The sequence below is a fragment of the Garra rufa genome, chromosome 5 (genome assembly GCF_049309525.1).
Source record: "Garra rufa chromosome 5, GarRuf1.0, whole genome shotgun sequence".
Taxonomy (NCBI): Eukaryota; Metazoa; Chordata; class Actinopteri; order Cypriniformes; family Cyprinidae; genus Garra; species Garra rufa.
The window spans coordinates 10,906,650-10,931,280 of record NC_133365.1 but is presented as its reverse complement, the minus strand read 5'-3'; the positions used below and the strand labels follow the sequence as shown (position 1 = coordinate 10,931,280).

General features: G+C 35.3%; 1 protein-coding gene across 1 annotated transcript in view; it reads left to right on the top strand.

The window, feature by feature from the left end:
• The first annotated feature begins 3,162 nt into the window (after window positions 1–3,162).
• cds1 (CDP-diacylglycerol synthase (phosphatidate cytidylyltransferase) 1) overlaps window positions 3,163–24,631 on the top strand; it is a 33,608-nt gene continuing 12,139 nt past the window's right edge. Inside the window, exons 1-5 of the mRNA XM_073839567.1 lie at window positions 3,163–3,463; window positions 19,554–19,702; window positions 20,724–20,820; window positions 21,960–22,057; window positions 22,410–22,549. Of these exons, the coding sequence (XP_073695668.1) occupies window positions 3,398–3,463; window positions 19,554–19,702; window positions 20,724–20,820; window positions 21,960–22,057; window positions 22,410–22,549 (550 nt within the window). The 5' untranslated portion in view covers window positions 3,163–3,397. The remainder of the gene's footprint in view (window positions 3,464–19,553; window positions 19,703–20,723; window positions 20,821–21,959; window positions 22,058–22,409; window positions 22,550–24,631) is intronic.

Genomic DNA, 24,631 nt, shown 5'->3' with positions numbered 1-24,631 from the left:
AAGAAGCAGAAATTACAAAATGATGTAAACATGAACTAGAATATACTAGAAGCTTCATGATTTTCCTTTTTGAATACAAGATGTGAAAGTATTGCTGCTGTAAACAAGAAATATTTTATCTCAGTTAGTATTAATAAATAAAAATATAACCTAAGTAAAATCATTGGCCAGAGACACATTATCTTCTGTCACTGCTTTAGCATATAGGCCTGTTTGTCATATGATATTTTTATTTAGTACAGACCTGAATAAGATATTTCAAATTAAAAGTTACATATAGTCCACAAGAGGTAATAAAAGTTGAATTTATAAAAAATGACCCTGTTCAAAAATTTACATACGCTTGATTCTTAATACTTTGTTGTTACCTGAATGATCCACAGCTGTGTTTTTTTTTTTTTGTTTTTTTTTTTTTTTTTCTCAGTGATAATTGTTCATGAGTCCCTTGTTTGTCCTGAACATTAAAACTGACTGCTGTTCTTTAGAAAAATCCTTCAGGTCCCACAAATTCTTTGTTTGTTTTTTTTTTTTTTTTAGAACCCTTTCCAACAATGACTGTATGATTTTGAGATCCATATTTTAACCCTGAGGACAACTGAGAGACTCATATGCAACTATTACAGAAGGTTCAATCACTCACACCGAGTCATTTTTATAAATTCAACTATTTTCTTTTGTGGGCTATATGTAAACATTTTATTTAAAATATCTTATTTAGGTCAGTACTAAATAAAACATAACATGCATTTTGTATGATCCCTGCTATTTTGGTGAAATAATTAACATTTTGCAGATTCTGCAAGGTGTGTGTAAACTTTTGACCTCAACTGTATAAACTGAATTTAGTTGTAGGAGACGGATGTTTTTGGATGTTGGGATGGTTCACCCAAAAATAAAGATTCTGTCATTGTTTACTCACCTGCTGCTTGTTCCAGACCTATATGAGTTTCTTTTATCTGTTGAACACAAAATAAGATATTTTGAAGAATGGTGGTAACCAAAGAGTTGGCTGTAACCACTGACTTGCTTATTTAGCTTTTTACTTTAAATCTACAACATATAGTCCAGTATTTAAGGTTAAATGGATAGTTCCAACAAAAATGAAATCTCTCATCATTTAGTCACCCTCACATTGCATGACTCTTTCTTCCACAAAAACAAAGTGTTAGTCAGTATGACACTGATGGTCACCATTTCACCATGTGGGGAAAAAGCAGGTTTGAAAGGACATGAGGGTGAGTAAATAATGACATTTTCATTTTTTGGGTAAACAATCCCTTTAAAGGAGCATTAGTTTAACAGCATACTGTGTCAGCTACAAAGATAATGTGTTTCCAGAACTAAAAATAGCTGAATTTGACCTACCCATATACTAATAAGCTCAGTTTATCATGATGACTTGACAAGAATAAACAATCACATTTGAACTGTGGTGAGAGTCAGAGCTGGGGGTAACACATTACAAGTAACGTGAGTTATGTGATCAGATTATTTTTTTCCAAGTACCCAGTAAAGTAACACATTACTTTTAAATTTACATTTTCAAATAAGTAACACAAGTTACTTTGTTTTCTTATTTATACTGACATCTCTCTTGTGCCCATGTTTATGGCAAGCCGTTTTAGCCTAAAATATACTATGCGTTAATTCAATTACAGAGCCCTGCAATTAAACATATCTTTATTGTGTTTTTTAACTAGTAAAAATTTATTTATAGAGCTCTGTAATTGCATTTTTACTAGTAATAATTAAATTAGAGAGCTCTCTAATCGTAATTGTAACTAGTAAAAAATGAATTAGAGAGCTCTTTAATTGGAAGTATTAATAGTAAAAATTGATTTAGAGAGCTCTCTAATTGGCATTTTTACTAGTAAGAATTCAATTAGAGAGCTCTATAATTCAATTCCTACTAGTAACAATGCTAATTAGAGAGTTCTCTAATTGAATTTTTACTAGTAACAATGGCAATTACAGAGCTCTCTAATTCAATTCCTACTAGTAACAATTCCAAGTAGAGAGCTCTACAAATTAATTTTTACTAGTCATTTTTCCATTGACTTCCATTTATTTTTAATTACAGAGCTCTACAATTGAATTATTACTAGTAACAATTACAATTAGAGAGCTCTCTAAATCAATTTTTACTATTAATACTTCCAATTAAAGAGCTCTCTAATTCAGTTTTTACTAGTAACAATTACGATTAGAGAGCTCTTTAATTACATTTTTACTAGTAATAATTTCAATTAAAGAGCCCTCTAATTCATTTTTTACTAGTGACAATTACGATTAGAGAGCTCTCTAATTTAATTATTACTAGTAAAAATGCAATTACAGAGCTCTATAAATAAAATTTTTACTAGTTAAAAAACACAATAAATATATGTTTAATTGCGGAGCTCTGTAATTGAATTAAAGAGTTCTCTAATTCAGTTCTTACTAGTAACAATTGAATTAGAGAGCTCTCTAATTGGAATTCTTACTAGTAAAACCTGAATTAGAGAGCTCTTTAATTTGAATTATTACTAGTAAAAATTGATTTAGAGAGCTCTCTAATTGTAATTGTTACTAGTAAAGATTCTGTTGCAGAGCTCTGTAATTAAAAATGAATGGAAGTCAATGGAGACATATGACTAGTAAAAATTAATTTGTAGAGCTCTCTAATTGGAATTGTTACTTGTAGGAATTGAATTATGGAGGTGTCTAATTGAATTGTTACTAGTAAAAATGCAATTACGACGAGTAACGCATAGTAGGCCTATATTTTAGGCTAAAACGGCTTGCCATACATGTTGAGAGAAATTGGGAGTGAGGCGCAGAGGTACTTCCTTCAGCCTAGGTTTATTAAGTTTACTTTTGGTGTAAAAGGCCTTTACAGTTGGCAAAAAATATAACTTTTGGGTTTTTTTGTTTGTTTGTTTGTTTGTTTGTTTGTTTGTTTGTTTGTTTAAATAAGCCCAGCTAAGGTAACATTACTACATGACTTAACATAAAAAGTAACGCAATATTGTAATAGGCCTACATTTCTTTTTAAAGTAACTTTCCCCGACAATGGCGAGAGTTTGAGGAGTGAAGTGCGCTGAGCTCCAGCCGCAGAGTGGAGCAGTGTTTCCTCTTTATGTTGAGTCACTGGGTGAGTGAGAGAGAGAGAGAGAGAGAGAGAGAGGGAGAAGAGAGAGGTTGGTCTCTCACTAAACTAACAAAACAGCAGCAGATCTGCGGGCATAAACAAATGCACGCAGGCTGTCCGTCCCTTCACCTGCCGCGGGAGACACTTGATGGTCGCAGTAGGTTAAATTAACCGGATTACGGAGACCGACGCAAACCCCGCTCTGCTTCATTTTAACGCGGACCTCCGACGATATCTATGCATTATTTAGACTGAAATAAGCCAAAAATGACGGAGCTGAGACGGCGAGGAGGAGGAGGAGATCCTGACAGCACTGAAAACATCAGTGACAAGGTAATTTATAGAGCACACGCTCATTCAAGAGGATTTATTTCCCTCAGTCGACTGCGAATGACCTTCTAGCTAAGCAGCTAACGAGCAACCAGTCAGACCGCTTCAACCTGAGAAGATATTAGACAAAACAAGTTGTTTAAGGAAATATTAGGAGTGTATATGGCGACTTTTGTGTTCAGGGACTGTGCCTTTAATTTATGTCATCTTTAAACTGTCGGTTGCCTCATATGAAGTTGCTCAGCCAAACACACTGCAAAGCCAGTGTCAGTGGCTGTGTCGCAAAACCTATTGAGCTGCCTGCCTAGACAGCATTTTTGGTCATCATAGACACGTCTGGAACGTTCTGAGCATTCTAAACATCTCATATAGAGCCCAAATGTACTGTCTAGGTAGGCAGCGCGTTATGGTTTGGGACAGTCAGCTGTCAGAATCAGGTGGTGTGTGTCATACAGAGCTGTTTTATGTAATTTGAATTAGAAACCAAATTTTTAAGGTAATAGTTCACCTAAAAATAAAAACTTACATAATTTAATCACCACCATGTTGTACTAAACAAGTATGACTTTCTGCTAAGTAGCACAAAAGGAGAAGTTGAGAGAATGATAGCCTCGGACTTGGTCTCCATTCATTTTCCTTTGTTTACACTGAAAGTGGATGGTGACTATCATCATTCTGATTTTGTCGAAGAAAGCTAAGATGAGATTCAGTTAGTAATGACATTTTTTTTTATTTTTTGGGGTGACTTATTGCACTTAAGGGCAGACAAATATCCAAATAACATTTTCAGTATTCAGTTATAAATCTGAGAAATGTACCATTGTCCTGCTGTAAGCATTTTAGTATGGCAACCATTTGTTTATTGTGAAACATATTGAACTTGTTACAGTACATTGTGACATGACTAGAGCTCTAGAGTGTTTTTGCAGGATAGTAACTCGTAAGCACATCTTGAGCTGGTAAAATCAATTTAGTTTTAGATGTATATGTTTGTTTTATTGTGAATATTTAATTAAGAGCTTAAAGATAAGTTTTGGGTTAGCTCTGTGTCAGTAAAGTGTATTATTAGTTGTTTATCAGGAAGAAATGATTGAAGGCAGATGGAGTTGTGCTTTGATTTGAAGATATCTAACATCTAACAGAATCTGTTTGCAAATATTGTATATCTGTATCTGATTAGGTAGAGCAGTTATTTCTTCTTCGCTGGAAGTGATGTAGTTTTGTTTGATAACTGAGCGTTGGCGTAGATCACATGTGACAACAAATCAAACGGCCACAATGTAGAATGGTTGAGAAGGGAGTAACACAGAGGCTATCCTGGAAATGGATGATTTGAACTCATGACTCAGTAATTACAAATGTTCTAGTCACAGACAAGGCTTTAGAAGGATTTTGATCTGTGTGTGTGAAGGCTGTCTATGTTGTCTATGTCGCTTCCCCTGGAAAAGTTCCCTACAAGAAGGTTTGGAAAATTAGGGGACCAGCATTTGTCTAAGGACTGTAGTGCAGTTTGGGCCTTAAGCACAAAACTTTACATAAACCAAATTGGTGGGATGATTAAAGGAGAAGTTCACTTCCAGAACAAAAATGTACAAATAATTTACTCACCCCCTTGTCATCCAAGAAGTTCATGTCTTCCTTTCTTCAGTCGTAAAGAAATTAGTTTTTTTGAGGAAAACATTTCAGGATTTCTCTTCATATAATGGACTTGTATGGTGCCTGCGAGTTTGAACTTCCAAAATGCAGCTTCAAAGGGTTCAGAAGTGTCTTATCTAGTGAAACGATTGTTTTTTTTTTTTAATTGACTATTTATATACTTTTTTTATATATACCTCAAATGCTCGTCTTGTCTAGCTCTGCGAAAAACTCCCATCTAATTATCTCCTCCAACTTCAAAATCATCCTACATCTCTGTTTTACCTTTTTTTGTAAAGAGCATTTGCATGTTCACTTTGTAAACACTGGGTTGGTACTTCTGCAGCGATGTAGGACGATTGTGAAGTTGGAAGAGAAAATGAGATGGAAGTACACACAGAGATTTAAAAAGTATATTGTATTTTTTTTTAAATCTAGTGTTTTGCTAGATGAGCCCCTTTTTCCTCGGCTGGGAATTTAGAGTGATTTAGAGCTGCATTTATACTCCATAGAAGTCCTCTATATGGAGAGAAATCCTGAAATCCAAAAAAAAAAAAAATTATCTGTTATTTTTTGTTCTGGAAGAGAACAAAAAGTTTGTTCCTTTAAGTGAAATGGTAAGTGTATATTTAAAAATAATGTTATTTTATTAATTTTGTAAGCTAATTTTAATAGTATTACAAAATAAATAATTAATGTTAGTTAATAGTAATAATAATAATAATAATAATATAAACAATACAATAAACTTGTAAATAATAAACTTTTTATTAACATTAAAGGAGTAGTTCACTTTCAGAACTTGTTCACTTTCACCCGCTTGTCATCCAAAATGTTCATGTCTTTCTTTCTTCATCATAAAGAAATTATGCTTTTTGAGGAAAACATTTCAGGATTTCTCTCCATATAATGGACTTCTATGGTCTCCCAGAGTTTGAACTTCCAAAATGCAGCTTCAAATGGCTCTAAATGATCCCAGCCGAGGAAGAAGGGTCTTATCTAGCAAAATGATGGGTTATTTTCTGAAAACCTTTACAACTTATATACTTTTTCATTTCAAACGCTCGTCTTGCCGAGCTAGACAAGACGAGCATTTCAGGTTAAAAAGTATATAAGTTGTAATTTTTTTAGAAAATAACTCATTGATTTGCTAGATAAGACACTTTTTTTCTTGGCTGTGATCATTTAGAGCCATTTGAAGCTGCATTTTGGAAGTTCAAACTCTGGGACACCATAAAAGTCCATTATACGGAGAGAAATCCTGAAATATTTTCCTCAAAAAAAAAAAACATTTCCTTACAACTGAAGAAAGAAAGACATGAACATCTTGGATGACAAGGGGGTGAGTACATTATCTGTAAACTTGTGTTCTTAAAGTGAACTACTCCTTTAATAATAATAACATAAAAAAATGCTTAGAAACGAAATTGATGTTCTTAAAGTGACCAAGACTGCAGATTCAAGCACATACAGTGTTGATTATGCAGAAATACTGTTGTTTATTCACAGATAATTCTGCATGGGCATCAGGTTTATTCTTTTCATGGATATAAATGTGGCAAATTTGGTCAAAGAAACACTAGGGCTCTGAAAGAACATTGTGTTTTCTGTCCTGGAGACCGCTGACCTTATAAGACTAATCCTGATGTCTCACGGGCAGAGCTTTGACTGTCCATCTAAAGCCCCTCGGCCAGTTCTCTCAAGGTCAGTCTCTCCATCACTCATAGTAACAAGCAGTATTTACAGCCCAGCACTCTCACTGATGACTGAGGTTATATCTAGCTATATAATATCTTGTTTTCTTTTCCTCTCATTGAGAGAAGCATCATTAGCCTCAGTCTCTCTGGGCTTTAGCATGGTGTTCTGCTCAATGTACCACCTCAGCAGTCTTTGGAGTTCAGTGGACCGTCATAACCTCTGCGCAGCATGTCCTGCAGCCTGGCCTCAACGACACATTCACTCTCTTCCCGTGATCATGGCCTACTTCTGCAATTTATCACAAAAAGCTGGTTACTCAGCATCTATTATATCTATTATCACACAATTTCTGTGATTTTTATAAGGGTGTAACTGTATATGTATTTGTTTCCGAAACATCACGGTTCAGTTCATGCAGACAGACAACACAGTTAAATACAGCCAGTCATAGGCGGTCAATCTAGAAGGGGATGCGCACGGTAATGCAATGCTGACTGTCACAACAGGAAAGAGCAGAAGAAGAGATGATCTATGCACCGACCTAAAACAAGAACGGCGAGTTCAGAAAGCACGCAAGAGCTTGAAGAAACTTCTGCTCGTTTTATATCATCTGTGTGGGAAAGTTTCTGGTTCTATAGATGCGCACAATTTGCAGTTATTACCCAAAATGTAATTTGTGTGAATTTTTTATGAAGCCTGTAAAGAGGAGAGGAGGAAAATTCTGTAGCAGACACATCAAGCTCACTGTTTGTGATTCTCAAAATATGTGGGGGTTTATATGAATGTATCTCTGAGAGGAACTGTCTTCTGAAATGTTTTGATGGCATTTTCTTTTCCTCTTACCTCCATATAATGCATATTAAAGTAGTGTTTAAAAGCAGCTGCTTTGTTTACTGCCGTAACAAAGGAAACTCTATATCGCTGCTGTTCCATAAGCGCCACCTGCTGTCAGAGGGTAAATTTGCATTTTTATTCAGTCAGTCTGCTGCTTTTGTTTTGTGCAAGTGTTTTATCTAGCATAATTTTATAAATCTAAAGACGGACCATTCTGTTTTTATTAGAATTTTGAAACTATACAGTTTAATTTGTTTAAAAAAACAACTGCTCATGCTACATGTATGGAGAACTATTGTCTGTTCAAAATAAATTAAAAAATAAATCTCCGGTTGTACTGAACTCGTATTGAACCGTGACCACAAATGCGAGGTACGTACTGAACCGTGACTTCTGAGTACCATTACACCCCTAGTGATTTACACTACTAGTACTAAGAAGTTTTTTTAAAGAAGTCTCTTCTGCTTTCCAAGCAGCAAAAACAGTAACATTTTGAAATATTTGTTGAAAACTGCTAAGTAGAATTTTGTTTCAGGTTTTTTAATGAATGGAAAGTTCAGAAGTACAGCATTTATCTCAAATAGAAATCTTTTGTAACATTATAAATGTCTTTATTATCACTTTTGATCAATTTAAAACATCCTTAAAGCTACTGTTTTAAATATTGGATAATAATAATAATAATAATAATAATAAATGTTTCTGAAACAGCAAATTGGCATCTGAAAATGTAGGTTTGATCACAGGAATAAATTACATTTTAAAAAATAAATTCAGATAGAAAGCAGTTATTTTAAATAGTAAAAATATTACTGCTTTTGCTGTATTTTGGCTCAAATGAATGCAGGCTTGGTGAGCAGAAGAGAATTCTTCAAAAAACATAAATAATCTTACTGTTCAAAAACTTTTGCCTGGTAGTGTATAATCATATAATTCAGTTTAGGCATGGCAGTGTAAATAAATCACATGTTATGTGGACATTTTTCAGTTAATTTCGGTCATCGATATTATATTTTTAACAACACTAAAGCCTTGTTCAGACTGTCAGCCCAAATCTGATTTTTGTGCATATCCGATTGGAATCTGATCTAGATGACTGACCTTCTACACTCTGGACAATGCTGTTGCATTGTTATGCCTACGTTCAGCATGTTTTCTACAAAAACATCTGACGTATTTACATTTTATGTGGCGTGAGAATGTAAAAAAGCTACGCTAAATCTAATCTGACCAGCCAGACTGAAACAGTAGCTCGAAACAGATTTGCAAAAATCAAATTTCATGTAGTTGGATGCCATTCAGACTATCTAAATATGATCAGATTTAATTCGGAGTTGAACAAAAATCGGATTTGGGCTGACAGAACTCAGAACGAAGCTTAATTGCTAGTTGACCGCACAGTTTAGCCAGTAAAACTACTGCAAGTAATTTTCCAAACATATTTCCCAAACACTTCCTCATCATCCATTGTTGGATTAAACAGGTTGATTTGACACATGGGGCGTAGTCATTTCTCGGGACACAACTTTTAGTGTAATCTCTCTTGCAGCAGGTACATTTTATGTGTTGTATATATCCTGCAGAACATACTGTGCTGTTTTTTTTGTTTTGTTTTTTCAGCAGTGTTTTTCTCTCATAATGCAACAGTGGACTAATTAGCATAGCATACAGTACATTCAGAATTCTGCTGCATCCACTTTTGACGTCAGCCATGAGTGTGTCCATTTTGGTATTTGCTGCAACACTACAAATTCCTAATCAGCCTGTTGTCGTTGTTTTTTTGTTTGTTTTTTCCCACCGCTGTAAAGCATTTAAAGGGACAGTGATAACTGGGCCAAGCTGTCATCCTCAGGAAAAAGTCCCCCTAGGATATCGTCCTTTGTTTTCACCCTTGAAGCACTGTAGAGAGCATTTAATAGGCTCCTGAAGTGATGATTTCCTCTGTTCATTGGTTATACGATCCTTGTCCGTTCAGCACGTCTTGTTACAGATACTGGCTCTGCAGGTAGAAACTGAATGAGAGATGCAGTGACTGCTGGCTGCGGTCCTTATGCCTTTGTGTGTTAGTGTTTTGGTGTGTGCTAGGCCTTTTGGGACGGAGCTGGACTGGGGCTTTTCCCTCTTTCTCTCTCAGGGATTAGTGTAGTCTCATTTATGGAGGAGCTAATCAGCAGGCTAGTCTTCTTATCCCTTCACTTCTAGGACTCGTATAGGTAGTAGGATACATGTGTGGAGCACACAGCTCTCAAAGACACATATACTGCAATTTCTGTCTCTTCTAAAGAGCACATCATTCATTTTCCTTGCTCGCTTGAAATAAAAGAGATTGTGTAGTGTTCAGACATACTCTAATGTTAATGGTAATTGAGAATTTGTTTCTGGCATATTATATTATTTAATTTAATTAAATGAATAAATATATGTTATAGATGTTTACACATAGTCCACAAGTGAAAATAATAGTTGAATTTATAAAAATCACCCTGTTCAAAAGTTTACATCCCCTTGATTCTTAATACTGTTGTTACCTGAATGATCCACAGCTATGTTTTTCTTATTTAGTGATAGTTGTCCATGTTCATTGTTTGTCCTGAACAGTTAAACTGACTGCTGTTCTTCAGAAAAATCCTTCAGGTCCCACAAATTCAGTTTTTTTTTTTAAATCATTTTTGTGTATTTGAACCCTTTCCAACAATGACTGTATGATTTTGAGATCCATCTTTCTTACAATGAGGACAACTCTGGGACTCATATGCAACTATTACAGAAGGTTCAAACACTCACTGATGCTCCAGAAGGAAACACAGTGCATTAAGAGTCCCCTGGAACTTTTTGAATTTGAAGATCAGAGTAAATTTAACTTGTTTTGTCTTCTGGAAAATGTGAAACTATCTTCTGTAGCCTCTGAAGAGCAGTACTAAATGGAAAAAATATGATATTTAGGCAAAATAAGAAAAATGTACACACATCCATTCTGTTTGAAAGTTTTCACCCCCCCCCCCCCCACTAATAAACAACAAAATGCATTTAAAATAAAATAATTAACATTTAGCAGATGCTAAAAAGGGTGTAAAATTTTGACCTCAACTCTGTTAATTATAAAATGCATATTTTTACATATTATTTTTAATATTTATTTTGTAGTCTAATGTAGTTACTGTATTGTCAAACAGCTGAAACAATAAATGTGATCGGATCCAACAATTATTAGGGTGCATCAGGGCCCAAATAACAAAGTGTAAAAGTAAAATAGCCTGTTGGTACGGTGGCCGAGAGAGGCCAACGCGCTGCAAACAAGAAAACACATGCAAACAGAAAAAAACGACAACAAATTAAGAAAACATCTTCATCAGTTTGACAACACAGGCGCTGCAAATCCTCGCAACGCAAACACAAATACGGAAACGCGCTGCAAATTCTCACAACACAACCAAACTCAGAAACGCGCTGCGAACACACGAGGGCGCTGCAAACTAACAAACGCGCTGCATATAGCACGGTCCACAACGGAAATGTTTCAGGGGGACCTCAAAAAGTGACGAACTCATCTGGGACCTGATTATTTATATCACTATATTACCTGATTATTTATATCACTATCACCTTTAAGTGATACTATACTATCATTAAAAGGCGATAGTTAACCGATAACACCTCTGCTCTGACCAACAGCCACTGAAAAAATAATCAGGTCCCAGATGGGTTCGTCACTTTTTGAGGTCCCCCTGAAACATTTCTGTTGTGGACCGAGCTATATGCAGCGCGTTTGTGTGTTCGCAGCGCGTTTCTGAGTTTGGTTGTGTTGTGAGAATTTGCAGCGCGTTTCCGTATTTGTGTTTGCGTTGCGAGGATTTGCAGCGCCTGTGTTATCAAACTGATGAAGATGTTTTCTTAATTTGTTGTCGTTTTTTCTGTTTGCATGTGTTTTCTTGTTTGCAGCGCGTTGGCCTCTCTCGGCCACCGTATGTTGGAACTTGTTGATTTACGATTAGGTTTGGAGAGCCGTAGTGTCCTATTGACTGTTGACTGCCATTTAAAGAATGGAAATATATCAGCGCTGATTCTTTTCTTGAATGGATTGCAGAATGCTACTAGGCTACCATTTAGTGAAACCCTCCAGCTAATAATAGGTCCACTCATCTGTAGCGTTAGGAAACTCTCTCTTCTCATCTGTCTATTGTCCTGGCAGAGTATGAAGAGGGATAATGTTGCAGTTATTTTGCTGTTGCTTTTTCCTTTTCAAAAATAACCATGTAATTTTAAAATTGTTAATTTTAAAACTGATAGCTGGTACGAGTGTTGCTCAGATCTGTACATTTCCATGAATGTTTTCTGGGGGCTTGAGTGTATCCTCATTAAAAAGTTAGCAGAGGGTTTCTTTTACTGGCCTTAATCTGAGCCTTGTTTCAGACATGAGTGACCTCCCTGCTCGACGCAGCTTGCTCCCAATTACCTCCTCAGCACAGCTTCGTACAGTCATGGTTCAAAGGCTTTGGTCCATTGGCTAATTTTGAAAATTGTACAATGTTCGTCTTGTTCTTACATTGCCAAATTTGGTTGTCAGCAAGGGGTTTGACTGAAACACCATTAAATACACACAATCTATAAATAACAAAGCCAGCATAGTCTCACAGGAGCAAGACTTTTGCCTGGCGTAAAGTCTGTAGCACATTGTAGGTTATTCAGGCCATGAACTACTGACGTAGACTAGAAAACAGTGTGTTTTTTATGTGACATTTAGGGTTAGTTTAGGCTGTACAGCTATGTAGTATTACATATTAATTTAGCAGCGTGTAGCTTGTTTGCTGTGGTACTTTTTTCATTTAGGTTCTGTAAAACAAGCTGCTGTTGGGATTTTTTTCTTTAGCTCGCAATATTTAGTTTTTCAGTCTGACAGGCAGATCAGCTACTTTGTGAACTGCTCAGACTGCTGGCACAACAGTTAAATCCAGATTACAAATTTATTGCAGATTATTAAACAATTACACATCAGGCTTTCCAAGATGTGGGCTGCTGCTGAAACCACATGTAGAGGTTTGCAAACTGACAACGACTGATCCTTGATAGCCAATAATATTTCCCTATATTTTGACGTTATCAGTGAACATTAGGACTGGGTATTGACACAGATTTCACTAATCAATTTGTAAAATGGAGTGCAGCTGAAAGAAAATAAAACTAGAAGTATTTCGTATTGCATGGAGGGAAAGTATTTGCTCCTTTAGAAAAGCATTAAAAACTGCTAGATCTGATTACTATTACTACTATTACTGCTACTATTACGATTATTTTCATCTCTTTTAGAAGAAAGCAAACACAACCCCAGGTATTTATTGAGTACAGTGGCTAAATTGATGAAAAATAAAGCATCAACCGGCATTGATATTTCGCAACAGCGCAGCAGTAATGACTTTATGAACTACTTTACTAACAAGATACTATTAGAGATAAATATATAACTGTGTAGCCGTCAGCTTCAATATCGCATGTTAAATCATCTTAACCAACAACATGTATGTTAGACCCTACACCTAAGCTAGTAAAAGAGGTGCTTATTGAAGTCATAGATCCTCTTTTGAATATTATTAATTTGTCATTGTAATTAGAATATGTCCCAATGCTAAATTCGTTTATTTGGATATTTGTGACCCTGGACCACAAGATCAGTCCTAAGTCACACTATTTGTAGCAATAGCCAAAAATACATTGTATAGGTCAAAATTATCAATATTATTTTTTCTCAGATTTTCAAATAGTTGTATCTTGGCCAAATATTGACCTATCCAAACAAACCATACAACAATGGAATGGTTTATTCAGCTTTCAGATGATGTATAAATCTCACTGTAAAATAATGTTGTAAACTGGTGCTTAAAAACACTGTTAGAGCAATTACATGAGACTTGATACATTTCAGTAAGTAACTCAGCCCTTGTATACATGTTGCATTATTCATCAAATCATAACCACAAGCTGTGATGACGACATATTGATCAAACTTTTCCTCTTTTAGTACATTCTACTTCACCTCATCCATTAGTTTCCTCTGTTCCTGGCCATATTTTATTCTGTGCTTTGGCTCGTATTTGGGTTGTGCTGGCCAAGACAACAGTGAAAGATGAGAAGGCCTCTCTTCACCTTGCGTCGAGCAGACGGGTGTCTTCAGTCTACTGTACCGCACCTACTCGGGTGCCATGTCCTCAAGCCCAAATGATTTCCCTCAGAGGCGTTTGTCTAGCATTTGCATAAGGCTAATATCCTGTCCACCGTCGCTCTCTATTGCTTTGACTGGTAAATCTGTGATTTCCATGAAGGGCTGCATTTCATGGTGATTGTGAAAGACTATTGAATTATGACATTGGGAGCTGTGAGTTTTAGAGGTCGACCGATATTGGTTTTTACCGATACCGATAGCTAGGTTGGACCACACTGGCCGATACCGATTAATTAACCGATAGTTTTTGAAAATGGATACTGAACGGCAACTAAAATAGTGCTGTACTATTTTAAAAAAATACTGAACCATACTTTGTAAATGAATAAAAATATTAATAATTATTATATATTGATCATTAAAGTTATTTCATAGTTCATTAATGTTAACAAAATAAACTTCAAAATTTAACAATATTACAGTAAATGTTGAAATTAACAGACTCTAACAAGGAACAACACTTCTATTCTACAGCTTTCATCAATCTTAGTTGATGTTACAAATGGGCTCATTGTAAAGTGGAGTGAATCTTTACATTTTAACAATATGTAAAATTGCAGGTTTTATGCCTTTTGTTGATATTTGGAATCTCTGTATGTCAGTAGGCCTACTGCCATCTTAAAAGTAAGATTCAATTTAATTACGATTTTCAATATCAACTAAATATAACCATGCATCACATTCTCAGTTTTCAATATTACTGCACATGGCTACATTTTCATTTACATTTTACATCAAATAGATTTTTCCATTATATAAGCAGGCTACTTTTTTAAACAATTACTTATTTAAAATAAGTGTTCTTTTTTCTTTATCATTTGATTATTGCTGATGAGATCGTAGACAGTAGCTTCTTTAACAGGCTGCATTAAAACGAATGCACAGATCTATTTCGATATATCAGATTTTTTGTCCTGCTCTGAAAACATAACTGACTGTGTGTACTGTACATCAGTTTCGTATAAAACTATTCGAAAAAATGCAAGTGCATTTAACCGCATCCACAATCGAGCTTTTTAGGACGAACAAACCCAAAGCATAAGTGAAAGTCTGTCAGTGCGCGAGTTTTGTGCATCTAATAGTACTGCATTACAAACGGCAGAAATGAAGGCATATGTAAAGTAAAAAACTGCGGTTGAAAGTTCACACTGTCAAACAATGCACATGTAGCTCACAGTGCAAATCCTGCACTCAAAAAAATAAGTCATTGGATGAACTCAATTTAATTGAGGGCAGGATTTCCATCCAATAAATATGTGTGACCCCAACTCATAAAAAACAAATTCATGCAATGAAATGTAATTGAGTTGGGCCAACTCAATTTGATCAAATATAGTTTCAATGAAATTGATACGTTTATGAAGTAATTATTTTATGCTTGTTGAACTCAATCTAAAACATTTAACTGGAAAACAAATGACTAGGCAGAAATTCTTCTACACTCAAAAAATGATACATTGGATTTACTTAACTTTAGGCATTAACCAACTTATTAGGCATTAGCCATAAGATAGCTTTGTTACATCCATGGCATACCCAAAGTAGTTGTTTATTTTATTATTAAAACAACTTTAACTTATGTTATCAGGTCCTCAACCCAAGCACATGCTCTATGCATTCACCACAATGGTAACCCCCAAAAACACTACCATACCAGAAACTGTTTTAAATACAAACATAAAAGAACATTAAACATTAACAAGTCTCCCAATTTTATCATTTTATAAAAAAAATGCATAAAATAAAATTTTATTTCAACATTTACTCTCCTTATCCAGCCGTGTGCAAAGCATGATGGGAAGGGGAAATCCACTTCCTAGTTACACAAGTAAAATAATTTATGTACTCTCCACTCTACTTAATTGAAATACGTTCTTTCAAAATGAAAATATTGAGTTGAACCAAAACGAAACTGTTTCAAATCAGTTTAACACAATGCAATTGTTTAAATGGGAAACCTAACACAATGGTGTTAAATGAAAAATATTTTTTTAAATTAACTGTACAGTGCGGCAGAATCATTTTTTTGAGTGTGTGCAATGAAGTCCGCCGCGTCTCTAGCGCGCACATGTGCCATATGCGGGAAAAACACACGCTCATTGAAGAGAGGATTGCGATGCATCGGAGAATCCTTTTTTTTTTTACCCACCCTTAATGAAACCGGACAAACGTGCAGCGCTGCGTTAACGGATAACTTGCAGGTATCAAACACACACAGGACACGTTGTGTAGTTAAAGCAGAAATCTAAAACTGTTTATTTAATCACCAAACGGGCAAATGTTTACTTCAAGAATGATAAAAAAAGCGGCAAAGGTTAGATTAAAGAACAGATCGAATGGAAAGAGAAAGTGCGATCTATATCGTTAATTGCAGCCATTTCAGAAACAATTTCTTTTCTGTTTTACATTTGTTTAAATATTATTTGTTTGTTTTTTTCAGTTTAATATGTTAATTACGAAAGAAGTTTGTGTAATTTGTAAATGTCATAAAGGACGTGGTATGAATTGGACGGCAATACGCCGGGAGAATTGGAGAGGGTCAGACACAATTTTTGACCACTTCATATGTTTTTATTTGTGGAAAATCCCTTCTTAAACGAATTTCGTTTTGTATAATTTTTATCTTAATTTTTAATAGATATTTTTGTTGATCAGTTATTAAAATAAAATAAGAACAGGAAAATGGCATTGTAAAATAAAGTGCGTAACTACCATGCTTCCGCTGCCTGACGAAAAGGCTAAAACATAAATTATAGCTCTATATGAAGCATACATTAGAGCTACAGAAATAAAAAAATATTTTGCTTAAATGCACAATACTCAATCTTCCAGCCCAGAGTCAAGTCTTTATCAACATTAACAATGATTTGGGACAGATCTGTAATGTAAAACTATGGCGCGCTGTGACTAGGCAGGATTCTGTCGGCTGAATGAACACAGTTTGCTTTCTCACGTCACGTCTTTAAATCTGCAACTTTGCTGGCTAAGAATATGACCAGCTGGATATAAATCAATACAAATATATGGTAACAATCCTGAGATTAAACATTGGTCTGGGGCTTAACCTCTCATACTCTATGACAGCGGAGTGGAGCAGAGCTGAGCCGCTTCAACAAAGAACGCAACCCGGAAAAACTATCGGCAAGGATTTTTGCCGATAACCGATAGGTCGGCCAATCAACTATCGGTGCCGATTAATCGGCAAAACCGATACATCGGTCGACCTCTAGTGAGTTTGTTTTGAGTCTCCGTTCAAGTTTCTGGTGGTTCTCTCACCTAATTCATTATTTTTGGAAGGGATGTGTTTACACAGTATTCCAAAAAAACAACAACAACATAAGATGCAGCTAAAGACAGTTTAATACTCAAGATAGTTCACTTATATTGCTGTGAATGGGAGCTGCAATTTGCAATGTGCTGCAGGGATAATATATTTTGTAGGGGAAAAAAACAACTTCTAGTTTCATCATCTTTTACTTCTGGTGATTGTATTTAGGCTTCAAAGTCATGTTCATTTGTGAAGATTATCATGATGAACAAAACACTTTTGTTGGTCACAAAGCTTATTTTCTGCCAAAAATCCAAAAGCCATTTGAAAAATCCTATTGTGTTTATGTTGAGGGAACAAGGGTGATGGTAACTTCCAGGTTGGCCTACAAAAATACATCATCACTGCAGCTCTTTCTATGGTGGCTCTTAGGGGTGGATGATATAACCAAAATCTTATATCACAATATGAGTCATTTTATTTCACGGTAATGATATGTGACCCTGGACCACAAAATCAGTCAGTCGTAAGTAGCACAGGTATATTTGTAGCAATAGCCAACAATATATTTTATGCCAAAAATCATTAGGATATTAAGTATAGACCATGTTCCATGAAGATACTTTGTAAATTTCCTTACCGTAAATATATCAAAACTTAATTTTTGATTAGTAATATGCATTCCTACGAAGGTTATTTTGACAACTATAAAGATGATTTTTCTTAATATTTAGATTTTTTTGCACCCCTTAGATTCCAGATAGTTGTATCTCGGCCAGCTATTGCCCTATCCTAACAAACCACCTACATCAATGGAAAGCTTATTCATTCCGCTTTCAGATGATGTATAAATCTCTAAATCACCCTTATGACTGGTTTTGTGGTCCATGGTTACATATATCTCAAAATGTAGTTATTTTTGCATAAAAAAAACATTGAAAATTTCATAATCCTTGTCACCAGTGTCTATATCAAAACAAATTAATACTAGCCTAAATGATAAAAACTCAAGCGCACTGAAGACAAGTAAACAGTAAGCGATTAGAAACGAAAAAGTACATCAAATAGGAAAAGCTACATATATTATTTAAATTAATCAATTCTATAAAAACACTGCATATTCTTATCTGTGTCAATTAAATATGTATTTCTTCTTATTACAGTTATGAAAGTGATTTAGTCATAAGCAGTGAGAGATTTTCTCTCTTTTGTTCATTGATTAACATGAATGATAGACAGCAGGAATATTAGACTGCTATCACTTTAAGAGCTACCCGGATCCAATATACTGTTACACGTGTTTTCCGTCTCAGCAGTTTGCTTTTACTTAAGACCTAAATTACTCTGTTTACGAGGATACTTGCAAAGATTCATTTGGACACATACAAGTTTGTGTATTTAACGATTGAAAGCCAATAAAGCAGCAAAAATTGCTTCATTCAATACACCATCTTCATGTGCGCACATCCTCTCGGACAGCGCTCTCAGTGCACACATATAGCAAAATGAGTTCTCTTTTGCTGCTGGTTGAATAGCTTAAAATCACTTGGTTTTTATCAGCAATCCTTCAAAACGCATATGTGACCCTGGACCACAAAACCAGTCATAAGGTTAAATTTTACAAAACTGAGATATATACATCATATGAAAGCTCAATAGATAAGCTTTCTACTGATATATGGTTTGTTAGGATAGGACAATATTTGGCTGAGATACATCTATTTGAAAATCAGGAATATGAGGGTGCAAAAAAGTCAAAATACTGAAATCACCTTTAAAGTTGTCCAAATTAGGTTCTTAACAATGCATATTACTAATCAAAAATTACATTTTGATATATTTATAGTAGGAATTTTACAAAAAATCTTCATGGAACATGATCTTTACTTAATTTCCTAATGATTTTTGGCATAAAAGAAAATTCCAAAATTTTGACCCATGCAATGTATTTTTGGCTATTGCTACAAATATACCCCAGCGACTTAAGACTGGTTTTGTGGTCCAGGGTCACATATGTTTTTGTGACCACATAACACAGCAACGTCATGTGAGCATGTAAACGTGGTAGTGACGATAGTCCAAAATCTTTACCGGTTGACAAATTTCAACTGGTTAATCTAATCATGTCTACCAATATTTTGCCCACCCCTAGTGAAATGGAAGTCCCACCTTGTGAATAGAGAGTCTACTACCAATAGCAGCAGTGGTTTAAAAGCTGTTAATTTACAGACACCAGTTAAAACACCTCTATTTAAAACAAACACAATTCAGCAACTGCACAATGCCAAAGCACAAATGAACATTTTATGTCATTAAATGCAATATAAAATTGTTTTTTTATGTCTGTGTTTGTTAAGTCTGTACAATTATAATGCCTTGAAATCAGGGCATTAATTATCTAGTTTGTTTTTTTTCCCCTCACCGTGTGTGTTCATACTCTGCAGGAGGCAGATGGAGACGACAGGCTCGTTTTTCCCAGTGAGGGGGAAGGAGAAATGGAGGGCGACTCCAAAGCGGACACACCAGACGCGCCACCTTCCGCAGATAACACTCCACAGTGTCTCAACAAAGCCCTGGAGGGCTTGTCATCTAGGTACCCAATGACAATGAGCTCATGAGCAACTCCCCAAACAATCTATGTCGGCATTACGTACCTGTGTGGATGTTTAGGCCTCAGTTCAATGCACATGGGAAACTATGAGTCTCTGATGTATCACAAACAGGTTGAACCCGTTTTCACTGGGAAAAAATTCTCTAAAAACAACCCTTTGCACTTGAAGGATTTTTTAGTAAGAATTGATCTGGTTAATCTTTAAAAGCTGACACATAACCTTACAGCATGGCGTATTGCACAGCTATTCACTTTTAATTTTGATCAATAAAACAGTGATATTTGATATGCTGATGAGGTTAGGGATCGGTCGACAGGGTAATGGGCCCTCCAGTAGATTGAATGGGATCTTTATTAGGAACAACCCTAATCCTTGTCAGTTTTGCTGTTCTGTTGGTGGGATATGCTGCAGGCTCTTTAAAAGACCGCAGAGGCGCTGGTCCAACGACAAGCCTGAATGCCGGCGCCTGGCTACCCACCACACTTTGTGATGATTCTGCACTTTCCCCCCCCCACTCTCTCCCCTTTCTCTTTCTCTCCATTGACAAATTCCCTCCCGTTCTTTTCAGTGGCTTGCATGAGTTGTGGCACCTGCTAACAGTTTATTACACTCTGGGCCAGAAAACTGAGAATTCATATTTCTCATGGAGCCCCATTTATTACATTTATGACACCATCACCATAAATTTATCCCATCGGTTTTGTTCTCACAAAGCTCAGAATATCATAAATACATCTTCAGTGTTAAACAATGAAGCTTAGATCACTCTGCTCGAGCCATTTCATTCAGTTAAACATACCCACATTTCAACATTGGGGAAATCACTGGGTCATCAATTAAACTTTTCACATAGCATCATTTCCACCTATGGAAAAATGTCATCTATACTCATAACAGTGAGGATTTGCCAGCATGTATGAATGTATTTTATCATACACACTTTTACACAACTGTGTAAAACTGTAGTTTTCTTGATTTTTATTAAAAAAATGATCTCAACAGGTGGAAAAACTGGTGGATAAGAGGCATATTGTCAATGACAATGATCATTGGCTTCTTTCTCATCATCTATTTGGGACCCATTATGCTCATATTAGTGGTAAGTTTGAGTACAAACCATATATGTACTGTGCAAACACAATTAACAAAGCACACACACTGACCACTAGCTAGCCAACGTTTGTGGTTACTATAGAGAGCATTTACAAAACATCCCAGCTGTCCACAGACAAACCCTTTAGGCCACATGCTGTCATTTAGTCTATTTATAACCCTATCTGACTTGACAAAGTAGAAATTTTAGTAAAAAGTTTATCTGTATCACTACAGTGCAGGGTCAGAAATTAATGAGGGCTTGTGGCAAAAATGCCACCGAAATGAACAAAAATACCCCATAATTTTAAGACAAAGGGGCAAAAAAACACCCCTGCAAAATGAAACAATGTGTTATGGCTTTCGCGATTAGAAATGAAATGTAAAGATGAATAAAAAGTGTTTCACGGATTTAAATTAGGATTGCTCAAACTGCATCAGATTGCTTTTACACACTGTTTTACAACCAATAAAATGTGTTTCTGTTGAGCTTAGGAATGCATTGGCCAATCAGAGGCGCTTAGATTAGTCATCATAAACCACACAGTGCGGATACTATGTAAATAAAAGATTCATTTCATAGCTTTAGTGATTACGTTTTTTGCATAACTTGCGCTAGACTTGGCTAACATCATGGACCAACATGTTTGTTTATGTAGCCAGAATGTGACGTGTCCAAAATGAAACAAAAACATTTCATTTTGTGTTCTATATCGATATTAATAATAATTATTACAATACGAAGAGCAGTAATCTACAATAATAATTTTTGTCATAATATTGCAGCCCTATGAGCTCCTGTTTTTTGCATGTAATTTAGATACAATTTTAAACAGTCTATTGTTATTGACAACAGTTTAAAATATTGATTAAAGTAATTGGGTAAATTTAAGTTAAGTTATTGACATTAAAGACAGCATTTGATTTTTATAATATATATATATATATATGGTGATTATAAAAAGTGTCCTCACAAATGTAAAAATGTTAAAAAAAATGTAAATATTGCCCCTTAATGAAAAAGTACATTTCTGACCCTGCTATAGTGTTTTAAAAAGATGTTTGACAGAAGTGCTATTTGAATGTGTTCAGCTCTTACAACATACTTTTTATAACAACTAACTTTTTAATAATCTTTTTTTATAGGTTATGGGTGTTCAAATCAAATGTTTTCATGAAATAATAACCATTGGCTACAGAGTTTACCATTCCTATGAGCTGCCGTGGTTTAGGACTCTTAGCTGGTAAGTAAAATGCTGACTAGATACCACCTAAAGCTTTCCTTTCACCCTTTAACTCTCCCTATCTCTCCACCCTTCCCCTTCTTTCTGATTCACGTACTTTACGTTCATGTAGGCCCTCTCAACTACAAACAAACACACACCCACTCTCTCACGTTTTACCAGTTACCTTTTGTCGTAGATAAAGTAGTGATTAACTGGACTTGACCAAAGTGCACTTCCATGTTGGAACCAAGCATAAAGTACACCCCACCTGCAAAACAACATGACAGCCAAGCAGCTGAAAGGGGCCATGTATTGTTTCCAAAAATACTCAAATCGCCAGATCTTGACACAAATTCAACTTGTATTTCAGGTACTTCTTGATTTGTGTGAACTACTTCTTTTATGGCGAGACAGTGGCTGATTATTTCGGCGCGCTCGTCCAAAGGGAGGAACCTTTGCAGTTCCTTGTGCGTTATCATCGGTTTATTTCTTTTGCACTGTATTTGGCAGGTGAGTGTAACTGCATTAAACACTCCTTTGAGATTATCAGAAACATTTATGGTTCTAGGTCAAAAGCCTACAGTACACACTGCACAATTACCTTCCTTGCATAGTTTGTATCTTGTTTATCAATTATATATATAGAATGATATTCAAAGCATGAAGTGACTTCATGAAAGTTTATTGTTTGCTTGATCACTTTGACATATGCTTTTATGCTTTAATTAATGTAATTATGCTGTTGCTTTGTGCCAACAAGCTATTCACATGCAGCTATGCTACCCTTCAAAAAAATGTTTTGTTCTTTTTTTATATGCATAAATTGGTCAAAAGTGAAAGCAAAGACATTTATAATTTTACAAATACTTTCTATTTCAGATAAATATTGTTCTTTTAAACCAAAGTATGAAGCTACACAACTATTTTCGATTGTGATAATAATAAGAAATGTTTCTTAAGCACCAAATCAGCATATTAAAATGATTTCTGAAGGACACTAAAGACTTAGTAATGGCTGCTGAAAATACAGCTTAGCTGTTTTCAGTTAAAATATATTTGGCCATATATTTCATTGTAATGATATTTCACAATATTGCTGATATAATGTATTTTTAATCTAGTAAATTCAGCCTTAGTGATTATAAGGCACTTATCTTACCAACCCCAAACTTTTGAATAGCAGTGCACATATCGTACAACCTTGAGTGTCACAACTGTTTAGACTGAAGCTGAATAAACAAATAAACATGAATTTCAGAATGTGTTAAAGTTCACTTCCAGAACAAAAATGTAAAGATAATTTACTTACCCCCTTGTCATCCGAGATGTACATGTCTTTGTCAGTCGTAAAGAAATCATGTTTCAACTTTGATTTTAATGCAGCTTCAAAAGGCTCTAATTGATCCCAGACTAAGAAAAAGGGTTTTATCTAGTGAAACAATTGGTTATTTTATATATATATATATATATATATATATATATATATATATATATATATATATATATATAAAAAGTTTATATACTTTTTAACCTCAAATGCTCTTTTTGTTGAGCTCTGCGTGAGTTAGGGTATGTCAAAAAACTCCCATCTCATTTACTCCTTCAACTTAAAAATCACCCTACATCGCTGCAGAAGTATCGACCCAGTGTTTACAAGTGAACATGCAAAGAAGATCAAAAGCCTCTTTACAAAAAAAGGTAAAACAGTGATGTACAACATTTTTGAAGTTGGAGAAGAAAATGAGATGGGAGTTTTTTGACATACCCTAACTGTCATGAACTGGAATACACAGAGTTCACGCAGAGCTAGACAAGACAAGCGTTTGAGGTTAAAAAGAATATAAATTTGACATTTTTGTAGAAAATAAATGATTGTTTCGGTAGATACGATCCTTCGTCCTTAGCTAGAGCCCTTTTAGGCTGCATTTAAACTGCATTTTGGAAGTTCAAACTCGCGGGCACCATAGAAGTCCACTATATGGAGAGAAATCCTGATATGTTTTCCTCAAAAAACATAACATAAGAAATACTTCTATTATTTAGTGTGTTGCCCTTTTTGTGTTGCTTTAATGACCGCTTCACTTAAACTGCATGATCTCCACAAATCTGTGTAAAACCCCATGAGTTTGAACCAGCTTAGGGCCATGACAAAGACACTGCACCATAGATAGATGTACAGTGTGTTCATACTCACAGTAGAACCAAAGGTGCATGAAAATCTGCCTTGGTTATGGCCATAAATGCACAGCATGCTGGCAGCTGTTGCAAGTCTGCCCCTCTGCAGTCATTTCTTCTCACTAAACCTGGCTCTCTCTCCAGCACAGCTTAATGGTCATCATCATAGAGGATAGATACATCAGAATATACAGTATAAGATATAACCCAGTGTGTTTGTTCTAGAAATTTGTTTCTAGAATGTACAAAACAAAATCTCCTATAATGATGTGTGCTGCTGTCATAACAGTGATATGGAAGCTTTCCAAAACAAATAAACGCTTGTCTGCTGTCTCTCAAATCCATTTCTTTAGATGGATCAACAGAGTGATACATGATACATGAAGTGTATAGATATATATAATTTCTTCTGTATTG